The sequence below is a fragment of the Rattus norvegicus genome, chromosome 1 (genome assembly GCF_021556685.1).
Source record: "Rattus norvegicus strain SHRSP/BbbUtx chromosome 1, alternate assembly SHRSP_T2T, whole genome shotgun sequence".
Lineage (NCBI taxonomy): Eukaryota > Metazoa > Chordata > Mammalia > Rodentia > Muridae > Rattus > Rattus norvegicus.
The window spans coordinates 230899610-230919468 of NC_141534.1; the positions used below are offsets into that span (position 1 = coordinate 230899610).

At 38.3% G+C, this 19859-nt stretch overlaps 1 protein-coding gene across 1 annotated transcript in view; it reads right to left on the reverse strand.

Moving 5' to 3' along the window:
- Positions 1–12802: 12802 nt before the first annotated feature.
- LOC148007876 (aldehyde dehydrogenase, cytosolic 1-like) overlaps positions 12803–19859 on the reverse strand; it is a 40237-nt gene continuing 33180 nt past the window's right edge. The window contains 3 exon segments of the mRNA XM_087601600.1: positions 12803–13347; positions 15699–15773; positions 19482–19639. Of these exon segments, the coding sequence (XP_087457726.1) occupies positions 13275–13347; positions 15699–15773; positions 19482–19639 (306 nt within the window). The 3' untranslated portion in view covers positions 12803–13274.

Here is a 19859-nt window from a genome sequence, read left to right on the forward strand (position 1 = left end):
GAGAGACAGAGATGAGATAGAGGTACAGACAAAGAGACAGAAGGCTGGTTCTTGCACAGCTTTTGAAACCTCAAATCCTACCCACAGTAACACACTCCTTACAAGAAGGCCATGCCTTCTAATCCTTGTAATCCTCTCAAACAGTTCCACTCCCCGGTGAGCCAGCACTCAAATATGTGAGCCTATGGAGGCCACTCTCATTCAAAGCACAAGACTGTAAAGAAGTTAGCAATGGTTGCCTCCTATTATCAGTCTTCATATATCATTCCCTTATTCCTTCACTGTAATGTTTGGCAAAACTGGAATCACAAAAACCATCATATATTTTCTATTTTTGTTATCTCCAGGGAAATATGTCATCAGGGTCCAGTGAATTAACAGCACTTCAACATTTTCTGACCTTTGTAAAAGCTTTTTACAAAGTAATTACATCTATTAAGCACGTCTCTAAAACTGGATATAGAAAGGGAGTCCTTTTTGGGGGGGAAGGGGAGTACTCTCTTAATGATGTGAGACTAGAAGTTAAACATTTCATAGCCCTATTCACTCCATAATCATTCAAAGTGGAATGTTGACAATTCTCTTCTAAACTCAAGGAAATTTTCATCTCAGAAACCAGACAGCTTGAAACACCTCATGGCTGCCCATTGTTGGAGTCAGGAATCAACCACAGGGTGTTTAGCTTTTATATCTATGCATTTTACAAGTTGATGTTGGTGCCCATTTATGACCATAACAACATTCTAAACATACACATCCAAGCCCGTTTTATCACATCCAGAACTTTACACACTAGATCCTTTTTAGCTTTGAAATCCCCGCCCCCCTTAAATCCATGCCAATCCATGCAATTTGCAAACCCTACAGAGAGTAAATACCTTTGGGCACATATCATTCTGATATCTTTTGTCTGTAACTGACTACTACATGAAACTAGAAGAAGCATGATTAGGCTACAGGGCAGCAGACTGTATTCACATCTTTGCAAGAGACATGATTCTCTGAGGAATTAGAACAGAAAGAAAGAAATTAAAGTAAATATGTTGGATCTCATTCCAGTTTGTCACTATCCTCTTAGAGAGTCATGTCACTTGAATTAATTAGTGTCCCTTTCCTGCCTTAAATTGTATTCAGTTAAAAAGTCCTGTCCAGCAACATGGCTCAGCAGTAGAGGGAGCTTACACACAGGCCTAGGGACTAGAGTTGAGTCTCAGGATCCTGTAGGACAGCAAGAGAGAACAGACGCCCTTTCTTAGGAATTCAATTGTTGTGATAAAACACCATAACAAAAATCAACTTGGGAAAGAGAGAGTTTATTTAATTTTGTATCTTGGAGCTCATTATCTAGGGAGATCAAGGAAGGAACTAATGGAGAGGCCATGGAGGAGTGCTGTTTACCTGCTTGCTCCTCAAGGCTTGTCTCAACCTGATTTCTTATATGACCCATAACCACCTAGCCAATACACATGAGTTTTTCTTCTGTTTAACATATTCATATAAAGGCACCTGTTACACTACATTGAAACCCACACTTTAAACTGATTGCATTTTAAAGGTATTATCTCCCATTTTTATGAAGATTTAGCATGGAGTCTAAGAAATATTGGGCAAGTCCTTTGTCTCTCAGCCGTATCTGTAGCTCCTTCCTCTTTAAATTTGAATGTTTGGGAACACAACCTCATTTATGACTTTGAAAAGGTGCATAGCAGCACTCATTAGCATAGTTATCAGAGATTCATTCAACCAAAGAAGAAGATTGGCTTGTTTTATAGCTGTAATAGAACAAAAGTCCTGACACAAAGAATTGTCCTTATGACAGAGTATATAAGATGGTATAAGGACCTCAAGGCTGGAAATGCCTGAAAGACAAAGGCAAATGCCTCCAGGGGGACTCAAAGCGCTCAAGTTAAAACTCAGCCCCTTGAGATCACTCACAAACCACTTAACTTCCCACTGCAGACTGTCACCTTGGGTTCCAACCTAAAGAATGAAAACTGTGCTCAATTAATGGGAGGTGGTGAAGATGTGGGTTAGCAAAGAAAGGAACAAGAAGAAATATCAGTTTTGACTCTTTTGCTAACTCAACTTTTGTGTTCCAGAAGCCCCCATTTGATCATGACAAATAGTGGCTCTGAAGAAAGATGGGCCCCTGTGTAATAGATGCTCCTTGACATCTTAATATTGCGTGAAATATTACCTGCATAAAGAACGATTCGTGTCTTTGGTTTTTTGTTTGTTTGTTTTGTTTTGTTTTATCAATATATGGTTTCTCTGTGTAACCCTGGCTATCCTGAAACCACACTGCCCTCAAATTCAGAGATGTGCCTGCCACTGCGTCCCAAGCGCTGGGATAAAAAGTGTGTGCCAAAACCGCCTGGCTCCATTATTGTCTCTAAATGAAATTAGTATGCAGTAACTATCATGCGTAGTTAGTTTGGCCTGAAGTTCTGTAAAATGTCTTTCCACTCATAAACTTAAGCCTGCTGGCTGCTGGGAAGGATTTCTGAAATTCTAATGGAAGGAGTTTGATTTTTGTGGTCATTTTATTCTAAGTTCCCAATTAATTCTATGGCAAACAAACCTGCTACAATTGAAAGGTTCTGGGAGGGTAATTGAAATGAATGACTGGTAGATGTGACTTGGTGCTTTCCTGGTAGCTGCTAGGCACCATCATGGTAGAGCTGCTTGTCCTGTCTGGCTGCTAAAAGACTCTAGATATCAGAGACGGTCCAAAGGGAGTTAACGCCCAGAAAAACCACTCATTTAAATTTCATCATCAAACTATGGGAAACCACACATAGTAATTTTTTTGTTCCCTCAAAAATATTGCTCAAAATGACAAGAAAATAAAAGTGACAATGACCTGTTATCCCTTACCATTCTCCACCAATTCTCTGCCTATTGTGGCACTCCGAGGTCTGAGATCTTGATACCCCGATTGGAGTGATAAAGCTGGGCTGTTTTATTTTGTCATCATTCAGAACTTGCAGTCACTGCCCAGACTGGTTGTAACTAAATATTTTCATCTGTCCCATCTCTTTCATGCTTCTCAAATAGTGGTTCACAAATCTTCTGAGGCATAGTGCCTACCTCTAGGGTGTTCATGACTGTGTACTGGGGAGACCCTATAGCTCTCTGGTAATGATTCTTTAACTTCCAATATTTGTCTATAAAATTTAGAAATCATTGCAGTATTCCATACCATTTTCATTCCTTGCCTCTTTTCATGCCTTTGTCTATCTATTAGATGCAAAGGTATCTGGTGTTAAATTGACAGGCCCATGCACAAAGGGGAAATACAGAGTAACAGAGGCTTCTGTCTAATATATACCTTTGAATCTTATGCTGTCTGTACTCACCCTGTTCTACAGTGCCCTTAGTATTTAAAAGGGAAGATAACCTGGCATTAAGATGTCAAAATAGTCATTAAAATGTCAAAGCAAGAATGTATAAATGGTACGTAAAGCATATGAAAGCAGATGGTCCTTTTAGAAATGAGGGGACATAGACTTCATTCAGGGTCAGGTGTGTCATTAGCTGCATTACCTTCTCATGAAGACCTCCTTTGTGATGTCACCTTCCAACTGTCTCTTAGCATTGCCTTCCTTTTTCTTTCCAGTGGTCTTCTTTCTTCCTGTCCCATGACACTTGTTTAGCTCCTGACATTGCAGTCAGAGACAATGTAGTTACACTTCGGCACAACCTTTGCCTGCTGTTCCTTTTCTTTTTGAACTTGAACAAATCATTAAATCTCTTAGACATTAAAAATTCTTGTCTGGACTTCAATAGAAAAAAAACAAGTGAAGAAGAGAAGTTATTTCTACCATCTGAAAGCTTAACACAACATGTTATAAAACAGAAATATATTCTGAGTCTCTTATATGAGGGCTGTCATTACAGCCAAGCAGGGGGATGAGGCAGATTCAAGGCCTACTGGATTACAGAGGGACCTCCTGGCAAGTACGTGCACAATTTAGACCAAAAACCTAATGATTTATCATGAAACATGAATGCAGAAGACCTGTATCTTTCTCAAGACACAGACCAGAGAGGCAAGGGTGAGACATGAGTCTAATGTGAAAACCAACACCAGGGACTCCTAAAGCACAGGGACTCTCCTTTCTAGGGCTGCGAGGGCCTCAGTGTCAGTGTTTTGCAAGTTGTTACAACTAGGAGAAACTGAGCAAAAGGTATGCAGTTTTACTGCATGATTGAAAAGAATACATGTAAAGTTCAATGTCAACACATTATCAACCATTTTAGGAGACTTTTTTCTCTAATTGGTAAGATACTTGACTTTGAATACAGAGAGTATTATAATTTCGCAAACTTTCCATTTGGAATTAGATGCTAAATACATGGGAGATTTACTATATTGAATCCACCTTCCCAGTTTTATTTACTTCCAACCTACAGTCTGTTTCAGTCACATATTTGGTTACACTCACTGTTACAAGGGCACAGTTATGGTTTCCCTCCTGTGAAATCAGGGTGAAACCACTTTTTTCTGATGAAAGTAATTATAGAATTTCTTACCATTAATCATAAACACTGTGTATTCTACTTATTATTATGCTATTTTGAATGTGTTTCTTACCTTTTCTAGTAGATTTAAGCATTGCACACGTAAGAACTTTCATTTTTATATGAAGCAAATAACTTCTGAATGCCACATAGAAGAAGGAGTTTCCCACCTTGAGTGTCCTTTACAGTTCTCGGTATTCCCTCTGCAACATTTTGACTTGTCATTGACCAGTCAGTAAATTTGATAAAATTTAATATTATAAGTTATCAAGACTTTCAAAACTTAATAGGGAAAAGAGACCAAAAAAAATATCTCACCAAACTAGACATGCGATGATCTGCATCTGAAACTGCCCTTATATAAATTTCAATTTTTTTCTCTTAGCTTTCTATTGGTACAGATGAAAATTCTTTTGTTCTAAAGACATTGTGGGCAATGAAATCATGCTTATAATGGCAAAACTAAATTCTTCATAAGATTCCCTACACATAGACTAGCAATAAATTCCGTAACTTTCCAAAGTTTTAATTATTAATGTTGGTGTGTCTTTCCTTTGATTAAAGAAATTCAAAATTCAGGACCAGACAATGTAAAGCAGAAATTTCTTTTTTGTTTAATCCTGTAATGTCTTACTTAAACAAGGAAGATTTAACTTTCAAATAATCAAATCGGTCTGGCTTTTGTCTTGTTCTGTGCTCACTCTTCTCTGTAATGTATGAGAAATGACTTTGTGGGGTGCATTGCCAGTCTCCTGGCTGACATATTTATACATGGTTAAAACACATGGCAAAACCTGTGTAAAAGTAGAGGCACTCTTTGGGATTAAGAAAATGCAGTTCTCCTCTATATTTGAATTGTTTTCATTCTCAGTGACAAAACACCTTTCAATTTACCAGTAACTTCCATTTTTCCTGTTTTTAAAATGGCAGTAATTATGTTCCAAATCTTCAAAGGCAGTCAAGTAGAAAAATCTGCTGTTTATAAAGCTTAAGAAAGCTTGAAGTTGAAGTTATGATTATTTCAGGAACAGTTGACTTTATTAACTCACTGCTATGTGTGACTAGGGCAGCATTGGCATGTCTTAATGTCACTGTCACACAGTCTCTGCTATTTGGAAATAATAAACCATTTTACTACAAAACTTGGTCTGGAAACTGCTAGTCTAAAGAATCCTAACAATAAATTTTAAGTCAGTGAAGTAAGAATATTTTAGAATAAGTTCACTAACACACAAATAAGTATTCTCCTGTTTTAGTTGTGCCTACCCTGCTTTCCAGTGGAAGTCCAGGCCAAAATGACAACATTCTCATAAGAGGGCATAATGGCAGCATGGGCTGTGGGTTTTACACAGAGGATATCACCCAGAGGATCCTTTGATCTTCAGAGTACCCACCCTCTCCTCAGACACCATCTCTACCTCTACAGGAACAACACCTCCAGCAAGGCTTCTCGAATATTCATTGCTGTTAGATAAGGCAGGCAGAAAGGCAAGCTCCTTGCTAAACTAGATTTAGAAAAATGTCATCATGAAACAAAACTAAGCATTTTGTAACACTTCCCAAATGTTAGAATATCCTCACTATGTAACTGCAAACTCCAGGAGAACACAGTTTCTGGAATACCTCCAGATATATTTCCATGAATCAACCTGAGAAAGGACAATGTTCTCTTTCTCTTCATGCTTTGAAAATTAACTCAGTTAAGATTTCTATACAGTCATATTTCCCGCAATAATTCATTCTCACTTCCCTCAAACGTATAGCTCTTTATGCATTACTGCAGCCAAGATTATACACAGCTCATTTTGATTGTGTTTTCCCTTCCTATATTTTTTTTACGTACAAGGATTGATGGTATAACGGTTCTCCGGTAAAATAAACCATCTTGGAAGTGCCAAAGTTGTATAACATGTGTGACCAGAACTTCACGGTAGTTCAATAAATGCTTATCAACTACTGATCACATCTGTCTCAGATACAAACTGCTTACTCCAAATATTATTCTGACAAACATTATTTTGCTGGACTGAGGATGATTAGATAACACTTTATTTACTTAGCTTAGCTCTGCTTTTTGGTGATTGGATATTTTATCACCATAATCCAGACTTACAGTTTTAAAAATGCATGTGTGGCTTTCTAGATGGCTCATGAGATAAATGTGCTTGGCACCAAGCCTGAGACCTGAGATATATCACTAGGTTCAACATGGTAAAAAGAAAGAATCATTTCTCTCAAAATGCTCTCTGACCTCCACATATCAGTAGCACTTACATTTGCACACACACACACACACACACACACACACACACACTACATCGTAAATAAAATAGAATTAATATGTTCAAGTAGGTACTCCTAGATAAGATATACCTAGAAGTCACATGAGAAGAAACAGCTAACTATAATTATGGAATATGAGGAACAGGAATATTCTGTCACTCCATGAGCTGCTTCTCCAGTCCCCAGAATCCATCTCATGAAATGCCAACCATGCTTCTCCATCATTGGACTGGATTTATTAATGAGGCTTCAACTAATATAGCAATGTAATCTGGCAGACTCTGGCAAGCTGAAAGACAAACCCCAGGAATTCTTCAAAGGCTGTCCCTCTGGGGATTTCACAGAAGGGGTCTGCAGTGATTGCTCTCCTAGCCTAACCATCCTAACAAAGTATCACAAAAGTTTGAAAGCTAAGCATGAGCTCTAAAACGTGTTTCAAGCACCACACACCCTCTGCTTGCTGCTGTCAAAACAGGGTTGCATCACCTGTGGCTTCACACACTTTGCCTAAGCGGCCCTGGCTCACTGACAGCAAGTTGCTCTGCCAGGAAACTCAGGCAAAAGAGGAGCCCAAAGTCCACAGGAAGAGAACAGTGCTTGTTGAAACCAGCAGCCAGTATATCCTAACAGGTGCTGGAGAGAGCATGTAGCTGATCTGCCAAACACAGAGAAACCACTCGAAACCAGCTATACTGCCCATTCAACTCTCTATCCCGTGCCAACACTTAGCTAGCTATCTCCACTCTCTACACACACACACACACACACACACACACACACACACACACACACACACACACACACACACTAAAATCACATCCTAAATAAAATAGAATTAATATGTTCAAGTTGGTACTCCTAGATAAGATAGACCTAGAAGTCACACTAGAAGAAGCAGTAACTATAATTATGGAAATTAGAGGAACAGGAATATTCTATCACTCCATGAGCTGCTTCTCCAGTCCCCAGAATCCATCTCATGAAATATCAAGCATGGTTCTCTATCATTGGACTGGATTTATTAATGAGACTTCAGTTAATTCTCCGACGATTTACGCTGCTTCTATCTCTGCCTTCTTTTCTTTTCCTACCCTACATCCTCTCCTCCCAGTTCACATCTACCAAAGCCAAGAAGCAAACCTTATTAATGATGACTGAGAACTCTTCTTTTGACTCTACTGTTAACCAAGATATAAATGTCTTCACCTCTTTATCCCTTGGCTTCTATTCTTTCTACTCCTACATGTGTCCATCTTCTATATTTTCTATCTAACAAACTAATATTATCATGAATCTTAAAACTAAGAACAGATCTTCCCATGATGCTTTACTTCCTTTCCTCTTCCTATCCACTCATACCAACCATATCTGACATTGTCAAGATTGTCAACTAGTCAGAGTGCTATCAAGATCCTTTTTATCAGAAAACACTCAATACTTTACAAGTAATTGTCTTGTCACCAGCTGTCCCTCTGTTTAACAGCTGAATAGCCAATTTTGCTGAAAATTATACTCAACCTCCAAGAAGTGAACTATAGATCATGTGTACTTCTGGTAATATGGTGATAACAGACGTAAACCCCAATATAGCTACCTCACAATCTAGTCTCTCCTGAGCACTACCAAAACCTCCCCTACAAAAAGAGAAACAACCCAAATTAAAACAATAAAAATCAACTTGAAGCAACAATCTTACCCTATGCCTTAGTTAGGATTTCATTACTGTGAAGAGACACCATGACCAAGGCGACTTGTAAAAGACAAATATTTAATTGGAGCTGGCTTATTGTTTCAGAGGGTCAGCCCATTATCATCATGGTAAGAAGCATGGCAGTGTACAGGCAGTCATAGTGCTTTTTCTGTCCCTTTCCAATGTATTACTTTTGCATTAGCTTGTTATATTTTATTTTATTATTGTCCTTTACAAGACTATTTACTAGTAGGAAACAGAAGGGGATTGGATCTGGATTGGGGGGAGGGAGAAGTAACTGGGAAGAGTGAAGGAAGGAGAAATAATAATCAGGATATATTATATGAGAAAAAAATTTATTTCCAATAAAAAGAAAATTAATTAATACATGAATTTTTGAGACAATATTGTAAACAGCTAAATAATTTTTCCCCTATGCCAATGCATTCAAGGCTATTTCCCACTTTTCCTATTAGATTCATTGCATCTGGTTTTATGTTCAGGTCCTTGATCCACTTGGCCTTGAGCTTTGTACAGGGTCATAAAAATGGATCAATTTGATTCTTCTTCATGTAGACCACCAACATATGTTGAAGATTCTTTCTTCTGTCCAGTGTATGGTTTTTTGGCTTCTTTGTCAAAGATCAAGTGTCCACAGGTGTGTGGGTTTATTTCTGAATCCTCGATTTAACTGCATTGATCAATGTGTCTGTCTCTATACCAATACCATGAGGTTTTATCACTATTGCTCTGTAGTACATCATGAAGTCAGGGATGGTGATTCCTCCAGAAGTTCTTTTATTGTTGAGAATTGTTTTGGCTATCTTGTTTTTTTTTTTTGTTGTTGTTGTTGTTTTTCACATGAAGTTAAAAATTGCTCTTTCCATGTCTGTGAAGAATTTTGTGGGAATTTTGATCAAAATTGCATTGAATCTGTAGATGGATTTTTTTTCTTGCAACTAGAGGGAGGGAGGAATTTGAGTGGTCAAGGAGAAGGGGAGGGCAAAAGATGGCAGGATCAGGGGGAACAGGGGACAGGACAAAAACCCAGAGGGCCAGAAGAATGAATGGAAACATGTAGTTGTTGGAGGTGGGGGTGGGTGAACCTCTAGAAAGTCCTAGAGATATGGGATGGGGAAGGCTCCCAGGAATCAGTGTGAGTGGACTTAGTTAAAATGGACAACAGTGGAGAGATGGAACCAATAGTTAGTCAGCGTCCCCTGTGGAGGGATGCAGACACCAACCTACCATCAAACTTTTTGACTCCAAATTGTTCCTATTTAAAAGAAATGCAGGGTTGAAAATGGAGCCGATACTGAATGAATGGCTGACCAGTGACCAGCCCAATGTGGGATCCATCCCATGGGTGGGCACCAAACCCTGATACTACTACTGATTCTATGTTATACTTACAGACAGGAGCCTAGCATGGCTGTCTTCTGAGAGGATCTACCAGTATCAGCTGACTGATACCAATTCATATACTTACAGCCAACCATTAGACTGAGGTTGAAGACCCCTATGGAAGGATTAGGGGAAGGAAGGAAGGAGTTGAAGAGATGAGTAACCCCATAGGAGGACCAACAGTGTCAACTAATCTGACTTCTCAGAAGTCCCTGGGACAATGTGACCAACCAAAGAACATATACTGGTCTGACACCCCTAGCACATATGTAGCAGAGGACTGCCTTGGCTGGCCTCAGTGGAAGAGGAAGCACCTAATCCTGTAGGGACTGGAATCCCCAGGAAGGGGTATGTCCAGGTGGGCACCCTTTCAGAGTTGTAGGGGAGAGGATATGGGGTAAAGAACTCTGTTGGGGGGGACTGGAAATGGGGTAACATTTGGGATATAAATAAATAAAATAATTAGTTAATAAAAAATACAAAAAATAAGACGGCCAAGATATCTACAAAGGATTTTTATAGAACAAGTCAGATAAAGAACCATCACAAATACGATCAGAGTCTGATCTCAATGATTAATATATGAAAAGTTTATAATAAAATATTTTCAAATCAAATCAAGAACATATGCAAATAACCATTTACCTCATGTTGGCTTCATTACACTCAAGGACATATGGTTCAGTACATGTAAATCAATACATAGAATTCATAATAGAAATGGATGTACATAGGGATAGAAATTGCATGAAGATCTCAACTGATTCAGAAAAGGCTTTAACAAAACCCACATTCTTTCATGATCAGAACTTTGGAGAGGCTATAGGTAGTGAGAACATATCTCAACATATTAAAGGCTATATTAAGAGATCTCTATGGTGATGAGTGTGTTAAGTGGAAAAAAAATCTCAAAACAGTGAAGCTAAGTAAGGACAATACAAGCATGGCCACTTTTAACACAATAAGACAAGTAATGGAAATAAGAGGAAACAAGTAGGAAGGAAAGAAGTCAAAGCATTCCTTTTTGCAGGTGATGTAATTCTATACATGAGAATTTCCAGTGATGCCACTAAGTATATCTCCTGGAGTTGATAAACACTCTTACCACATAGCCAAATCTATGACTTTTCTGTATGCCAAAAACAAACACACTGGAAAAGAACCCAGAGAGTCAATTCCATTCCCATTCAAATCAATTCAAGTCAAATATTTTGGACTAAGCCTAACCAAGTAAATGAAAGAGCTATATAATGAAAATTAGAACATTAAAGAAAGAAACAGTAGAAGACACCAGAAGATGGAGAGACCACCCATGATCTTGTGTTAGGAGGTCTAATTTTATGAAAATAGCAAGGTTGCCAAATGTACAGATCCTCATCAAAATTCCAAGACAACCATTTACAGAAATTGAAAAATAAACCCTAAAATATTCATAGCTAACATAATTTAGAACACTACTAACACAGCTGAAAGTATTTGCATTCCTGATTTCAAGGTATATTACAGTGCCACCGTGTTAAAACAATCATGGTACTGGCTCACTGATTACTCAAATAAAATTGAGGACCTTGTTATATGAATCCATGTACCTATTACTAGATTATTAACAAAAATGCCAAAAAAGGACATGTGGAAGAAAATACACCATTTTCAGCAAATGATGGTTAGAAAATAGGATTATCTACTTGTGAAGAAATAATCAATCTTGTCCTGTGCAAAATTCGATTCCAAATTTTGGACAGATCAAAAACCTCAGTGTTAGACCTAAAACTCTTACAGTACTAAAGCAAAGAACAGGAACAGGCTATAGGTGTTATGAGGAGGGACAACTACGATGAAGGAATAAGGATGTTTGAAAAAACATATGAAAACTACAATTTTTACATCTATTATGCATAAGGATTGGAATACCCTCTTCAAGTTGTTAATCAAATTGGGAGTCACAAAGAATTCCCAAACAAGACAAGATATAGCCATTTCTCTCATTGCCTACTGGAACATCATCTTACTGCTGAAAATAATACACATTTCAGTCACAGGAGGCTGAGGAATCTGCCAGTACTGACTTAGAAGCCTTCTTCCTGCTGTCTACCTTTCGAAGAAACAGAAAGTGCTATGGACATTATGTGGGAGAAATGTCATCAACACTCCTATGCAGCTGTGAGCCATGTATGTGCTCTAACAAGCTAAGAGGAGGAGTATCAAACTTCCTCCAAAGACTTCTATCTTTGCATATAAATTAGTACATGTCCCAGGCCTCTTTAGGGAAGTTTCCTTTTTAGAGAATGATGATGAATTGAGTTTCAGAATTGGCTAAAGTGCAGAGAATAAATCTCCATGGAGTTCTCAGCCATAAATGGGACTTCCCTATTACATCGCTCTCTCCAAGGCCCAGGGAACATGATGGAAGAAGGCTGGAAATATGACAATGGCTAGAAGTCAAAGATGACCACTACAAAAGAGTGCAGTCTAAACAGGACAGGTTCATTGTGCTCATGAACTCATGGTGGTTGTGGCTAACTACACAAGACCTGTTCAAGGAAAGGCCACTCAACATTACAGCATGGATGGAGGGAGAGCACAGGGCCATCTTCCTAAGAGGAGCCATTAGCTGCTGATGGCTGCTGGCAGAAGGGAAGGCAGTTTTCAACAGAGGTATGGCCCTGATAGATTGATAATGCCTCAGTGGATGGCTTTACATTCATGTGCATGCGGACAGCATTACTGGACTCAGTGAGTCACAATAAATGTAAAGGTGCGTGAAATTGGGTGCAGACGTACATGGATGCAGATCTGGGAGGAGTCAGAGGGGCAAGCGGGGTTGTATACGATCACAATACAGAGCACAGATATATGAAATTCTGACAGCATATATGTTTAAAAAACTGAGGCTGAACAAAATCATGTGAGATTTTGCCTTTATTAAACTTTGCACTCTATTTACAGCTAAGCATTTTATTTGACAAGCAGGTGTGTCATTCTAAAAATATTTCACAATACTCAGAACAATAACTCCAAGAACAGTGGCTAACTTTTCAGTTGTGCATGGTAAGTAGTGCAAGAAGTAACCGAGAAACAGAGTTTAAATCACATCAAATGAGGGCTGTAGACAAGTAGCTACAATGGAAAGCACTTTTTCATGACTGGGTTACAAAGAGCATGTACCTAAATGTATCCCTTTCTTCTTGGGTATGAATTAGGGTCATGTATTAGAAGAATTAAGCTATATGTTTTCTATGAGTTACAGTAATGCTGATGGATTCCTTATGTTTAAGAAATCAACAGAAGACCCTGTAATAAAACAACCCTCTGCTGGTGATTGTAGGAGACATGTAGCCACTGCTGAGAGTTTCTCGTCACTCTGCTGGCTTCTTTAGGAGTTCTTCTGAGATATTTTCATTGCGACTGTCTTGAGCTCAGTGTATTCATAAACACCCTGTTCACCCCTAGAGAGGGAAGAAAAATTGCCAATAAATATGATTGCGCAGCGCAGTGTAAGTCTATAAGTTAGTATAATTTGGTGCTATGTTTTTCTTGCTTATCTGACTAGGGACAATGCAAAATATTTACTGAGGACACAGTAGTTCATATTGTTCCTAGCTGACCATAAGCTTTATGACCAAGAAAAACATTCTTAAACTTGTCTCTTGTTTTAAATAATTGGGTACTTGGCTTATTTTCAGAGAAGATATCTATTGTTTATACTATTATACTTGATCATATGTTTAAATACTGCATAACTCAACCTGATCAGACTTTATCGGATCAATAACTAAGGGAGGTGAGGCTCTTCTTGCACTATATGGTCACTGAAGAGCAGCAGAATAAACCACCAGGGACACTGGAGCCTGCATTCACCATCTGCCTGTCACAGAAGTGGTAGTCATGAGCAGGTAGAGAGTGACCAAGATCCACTTTCATTAAGGGTGTTCTGTTCTTCTAAAGCTGTAGTTTAACAGTATCTTCTGATTCTGGGACACACAGACACCCAATCTTTGTTGGTGGGATTATTTTTCCTTGTATTCCCTCTTAAGAAGAAAGGAAACTGAAGATTGGCCTGATTCAGGCTTTTCAGATCTTAGCTATCTATTACTTAACTTTCCACAATACACTTCTAAGATTTTTAAGCCAACCCCAACTGAACAGATGCTGAGTCAATCCTATCTGTGGGTATCACGATAACTTATAAGGGCCTTATCTGAAACCAATTTTGGAAATTATGATCTGTTTCAACTTGGGGAGTGATTTAGTTTGGAAGGATTGCACTTAGTGATGTTCTGCATAGTTTGGATACGAAGATTAATTTATATGCATATAGAATTATTCTCAGGGTCATAGAACCTATACATGCTTAAGATTACAAAGGAGCTTCACTGTAGTCCTTCCCTACAAGCATTTCTCCTGATTCTGTCACATGTATCAAATATGTCTCATTCTCCTAAGCAATCAGTAATCCCCATACATCGGTTGTTTTGTGTATAATTTAAACTTCTAATGGTATCCCTTGTAAATTTCAACAGTGTGTTTTTCAACATAATCAAAGAGCTTGACTAACTCGTCTAACGTTCATTAAAATGTAGTGTTTTAATAGTTTATCTCAAAGAGGCAGACTAATTAGCCCATAATTTTGACCAACTTGCTTTCCATTGTATTTGGGGTTATTATAGCACTGAGCACTCCCAGTATTAACATACTACCAGTATATAGATGTATTGTTACATTGAGGCTGACCTGAATCATCTTTCTCAGAAATACTGTCCATGTATTATTTTAATGTAGACCAGAGGAGCATCTATCTGCTTACATTTCTCCTTAGCTGAGAAAAATCAATACTTTACTGGCTCTGGCTTCTAAATCTTTTGTACACAAATTGCCTGGGCTAGTCATCAACTATTAATTCTAAGTCCGTGTATCTATATGAGGTCAAGGTTGCATTTCTAGCAAACCTGCACACAGTGGCTGAGCTTCTCATGACAGTCCACATGATGTCTGTGAGGCTAAGCTATGTCTGTCTCTACTCACTGCATAGAAATAGGCCTTAACACAGGGTCAGACAAATGTTTGTTAACTGATTTGACCAATACAGTCAAGAAAATAAAATTTCATCTGAGTTCACTATAGTTAATTCTGTTTGTCTGCCTTTTAGAATGAATCACATTATAACTCTTGGAAGGAGTCATTATCAGTAATCACCTCAGTAATTCTCTATAGGCATTTGCAGCAAATGGTTTATTGGCCAGACGTTTCATAGCTGTTAGGTAGATGTCACCAGAAGTGTATCAGTTTGAGGTCAGGCAACCCTCATTTACTTAGGAGGTATATTTGAATACCTAGAGTGTTTCAATATTTAATTACCTGCATCTCAAGATCATGTTTGCCCTTTTCCTTACTTTCAGAAAATGTTTCTTTTTTTTTTTTTTTTTCGGAGCTGGGGACTGAACCTAGGGCCTTGCGCTTGCTAGGCAAGCGCTCTACCGCTGAGCTAAATCCCCAACCCCCAGAAAATGTTTCTTAAATAGCTTCTACTCACATATAGAAGACATGGGTCATTCTAAAAGCAGGCAACAATTTAGTTACCAAGTTGGGGTGTACTTAGCATAGTTGTAGGAACTTAGTAAATTATATGTGATCTGCTATTGTTTTTCTGCACCTAGGGAGAACTTCCAAAATGTAAAATACTATTTGATACTAAATGTGGATGGAGTGTTTGTGAGGTCGTGAAAATAGATCAGTTTCCTGGAAGTGGTACTCCTCTTCACAAACTTAGGCATTTATTGTAATATAAAGTTTAACTTACATTTCTCGCCCATTTCCAGACATCTTGAACCCACCAAATGGGCACTGGACAGAGAGAGCCAAATAACAATTCACCCTGAAACAGAGAAGGGATGACAATTAACTCGTGCTATAACTTCTAAACTGGAATTTACATACACAGAAATCGCCTTAAGAATTCCATCGTTTCAGAGGCAAAGATTAAAACAGAGACTGAAGGAACACCCATTCAGAGCCTGCCCCACATGTGGCCCATACATATACAGCCACCCAATTAGACAAGATGGATGAAGCAAAGAAGTGCAGACCGACAGGAGCCGGATGTAGATCGCTCCTGAGAGGCACAGCCAGAATACAGCAAATACAGAGGCGAATGCCAGCAGCAAACCACTGAACTGAGAATAGGACCCCCGTTGAAGGAATCAGAGAAAGAACTGGAAGAGCTTGAAGGGGCTCGAGACCCCATATGTACAACAATGCCAAGCAACCAGAGCTTCCAGGGACTAAGCCACTACCTAAAGACTATACATGGACTGACCCTGGACTCTGACCTCATAGGTAGCAATGAATAGCCTAGTAAGAGCACCAGTGGAAGGGGAAGCCCTGGGTCCTGCTAAGACTGAACCCCCAGTGAACTAGACTGGTGGGGGGAGGGCGGCAATGGGGGGAGGGTTGGGAGGGGAACACCCATAAGGAAGGGGAGGGGGGAGGGGGATGTTTGCCCGGATACCGGGAAAGGGAATAACACTCGAAATGTATATAAGAAATACTCAAGTTAATTAAAAAAAAAAAAGAATTCCTTCGTTTCAACCTAATATGATCACTGAGATAAAAACCAGTGCTATAGTTTATCATGCAGAAATCATCCACATATTACCTAGAAAGAAATAATACAACTAGGTATTATTTAGGTATTAAAAATAGTTATTTTTAAAAAATTAGCTTGAACCATCACGGAGGGAAGAATCAATGTACCATAAATGGAAGTGTCTGAGGCTGGGATTGAATGGCGTTCTTTAATGCAGAAAGCTGTGTGATGATCTTGAAATTTACTCACTTAGCAGTCTAAAATCAACTCCATTTAGCAATTATAATATTTGTCAATATTTATTTCATCTGTTTTATTCATTGATCAATTGATGGTTTAAACATAAACGATAGCAGGAATTGGGCCTAATTATTCAATTTGGTAACATATTTAGAAATATTTTTAAAGATGTTACTGAAGAAAAATATAATATAAAATAGGAATAGAATTAAAGAGTAGCTTAGAAGCAGACCCAAGATAATGCAGAAGAGTGGTGAGGGGATTCTATTGCACAGGCCAGGAACAATCATTTTAATGGTAATATAGAGTATGATATTTTATGTTTTATAGGGCTCCTGTTGACCTCTGCCAGATGATTTATAAAAATATGTAGTACACAGCAAGTTTGTGGGAAATGTAGTATCTGAATATGTCTGAGTTAGTAACAATGAATTTACCAGTACTTTTATCATAGGGAAAAAAATCTGTTCATTATTATGTAAACTAAGTGAGAATGTGATTTATTTCCTTTAAGAAGTTTGAGGAGAAATGCCACTTAAAAAAAAAAAAACAGATTTTGAGCTATAGTGCTTAATGCTAATTGTATATTAACATTATACAGTAGTTTTGAAAAGATTTATTAAATAAAAGACTTTTACCAGAGTAAATCAAAGAGACATACTATGAAATGTTTGATTCACAAACTTATTTCTCATTTGTTTATTTATAAACATTTTTCATTCATCATGGGTGTGTGTGACTGTATGTGTGTGTGCGTGTGTGTGTGTGTGTGTGTGTGTGCGCGCTTATGCACTGCAAATATATGCACATTTCGAGAAACTAAATGGAGGCTAGAGGTAGTGTTTGTTTTGTTTTAGTTTCACATTTTCTCTCCATCTTACCTTTTGAGACTACATCTCCCATCAAGCCTAGAGCTCACCAATTTAGATTAGTTGTCTGACCAGTAAATTCCAGGTGTGCTTCTGGCTATGGCTATGATCACACTTATAGAAGCACAGGCCAGCATGTGTGGCTTCTCCATGGAAGCTAAAATGAAACATTTTTTTTATGCTAGCACATCAAGCACTTTCCTTGCTGAATTGTCTTCTGCTCAACTCTACATCACTGTATTGAAGCTCTCAAGTAAGGATCCCTTCTCTGAAATACAGGGGAGCACAACTGTTCGAGTTCTGGGTGGGGGTGGGGTGTTCAGACTATGAACTACTCACATAGATTTTACTGGTTAAAAAATCCATATTTCACAATACCAAATTTGAAATGACCCAAAATACAAACATTACAATGCCATATTTCAGAGCATTTTGGATTTGGCATTTTAGTGTTATGCTGCTTAAACTTGTACATGGCGGAAGTTAAGTTTTTCTACAGAGTACTGAAGGTCAGCCTCCCACTTCTACTATCTTTGTATGATCCTGATAAGTTACTTAATCTCAAAAAACTCCTGGTTTTGTTTTGTGTTTTGTGTTAATCACAGATAAAGATTGAGATAACAAATAGTAGTTGTCAGGTAAGCTAAAATGAAGAATTAAGAAACACTTCACAACTTTGAGCCAATAGTTGCTAAATGATGACTCTTACTTTGCTAGGAGGAAAAGATTCTTCAAGCTATCAAGTGCCTGACTTTCCTTAAGCAAACAAGGTGAGAGAATGAAAATAGCTGTCTGTAGCTGTGATTGAGCGAAGCAAGGCTTGGTGAGACAAGGGTGCTGAGGAAAGAGTCCAGAAGTGGAGCACAGCCTTTGAGAGGCACAACCAGAAAATGTGAATTAAAGTTAAATTATAAAAATCAAATATAAAGGGCTGGAGAATTGACTTAGTGGTTAAGAGCACTGGTTGCTCTTCCAAAGGTCCTGAGTTCAATTCCCAGCAACCACTTGGAACATGATCTGATGTCCTCTTCTGGTGTAGAGGAAGACAGCTTATTCATATACATTAAATAAGTAAATAAATCTCAAAACTAAAAATAATCAAAGAACAGTCTAAGTCAAGAGCTAGAAAAAAAGGTGGAGAGATGACTTAGAGTTAACAATACTTGCTGCTCTCCCAGTACCCACATTCTCAGGGCTTACAACTGTCTATGACTGCTGTTCCAACTAATCTGATGGCTTTTTCTAGCTTCTCCGTACTCCAGGGACTCATATGATGCACAGATACGTGTGCAAGCCAAACACCCATACACATAATTCATTTTTATAAAGAATAGCATCATACCCATGCCAGCTACTCAAGAGCATGATGTAGGAAGGTAAGAAATCAAAGGCTAGTGTTGGCCACAGAGGGAGTTCAAAGCCAGATTGAGCAACAAAGTGAGTTCCTGTTTCATATTAAAAAGCATAAAGTAGACCAGGATATATACGCACTCAGCTAATGTATCACCTTAGGCTTAATATTAAGTATAGTAAGATGATAAGCAACAATAATAACTTCTTTAAAGTCCCAATATAAATTGTCGAATGTAAAGTTGACTATGACAGAATTATTCCTTCATCTCACATATAGATAGCAGAGTGCCAATTGCCATATGAGTGTGTGTGTGTGTGTGTGTGTGTGTGTGTGTGTGTATACCTATAAAATGGTCAATGTTCTACAGATGTAATTTGAAAAGCTGGATGATGATAATATCTATCATTTTATTTACAGAAACTACCTTTGTAACCAGTCAGATAATTTCTATGAAAATTCAAGTCTAGAGGAGGTCAATTCATCCTGGGATGTGGCTGACACAGGAAGGGCACATCTTACTGCAGCTGCACTTACCACACTGTCCCGGCCTGCAGAGCAGAAGACACAGTGATGGCCCTGTCCAGGTCTTTTGTGAAGACTCCTGCTGCTAGACCATAGGGAGTATTGTTGGCTCTCTTGATCACCTCATCTATGGACTTAAACTTCATGATTTGTTGCACTGGTCCAAATATCTACCGAAGAATGACAGAAAAATAGATTAATAGTATAGAGACTACATATGCTTTAAACATACAGCATAAGCTTGCCTAGAAACCATTCTATGTTGACTAAGGTGCTGTCTTTCATCTAAGACCGATGTGTAAGAGTTAGAATAGGTGGTCATGGCTAGTGAACATAAAAAGAGGTTGTTATCATGTGTGACATTCTATGTGGAGTAGACACCAGTTGTTA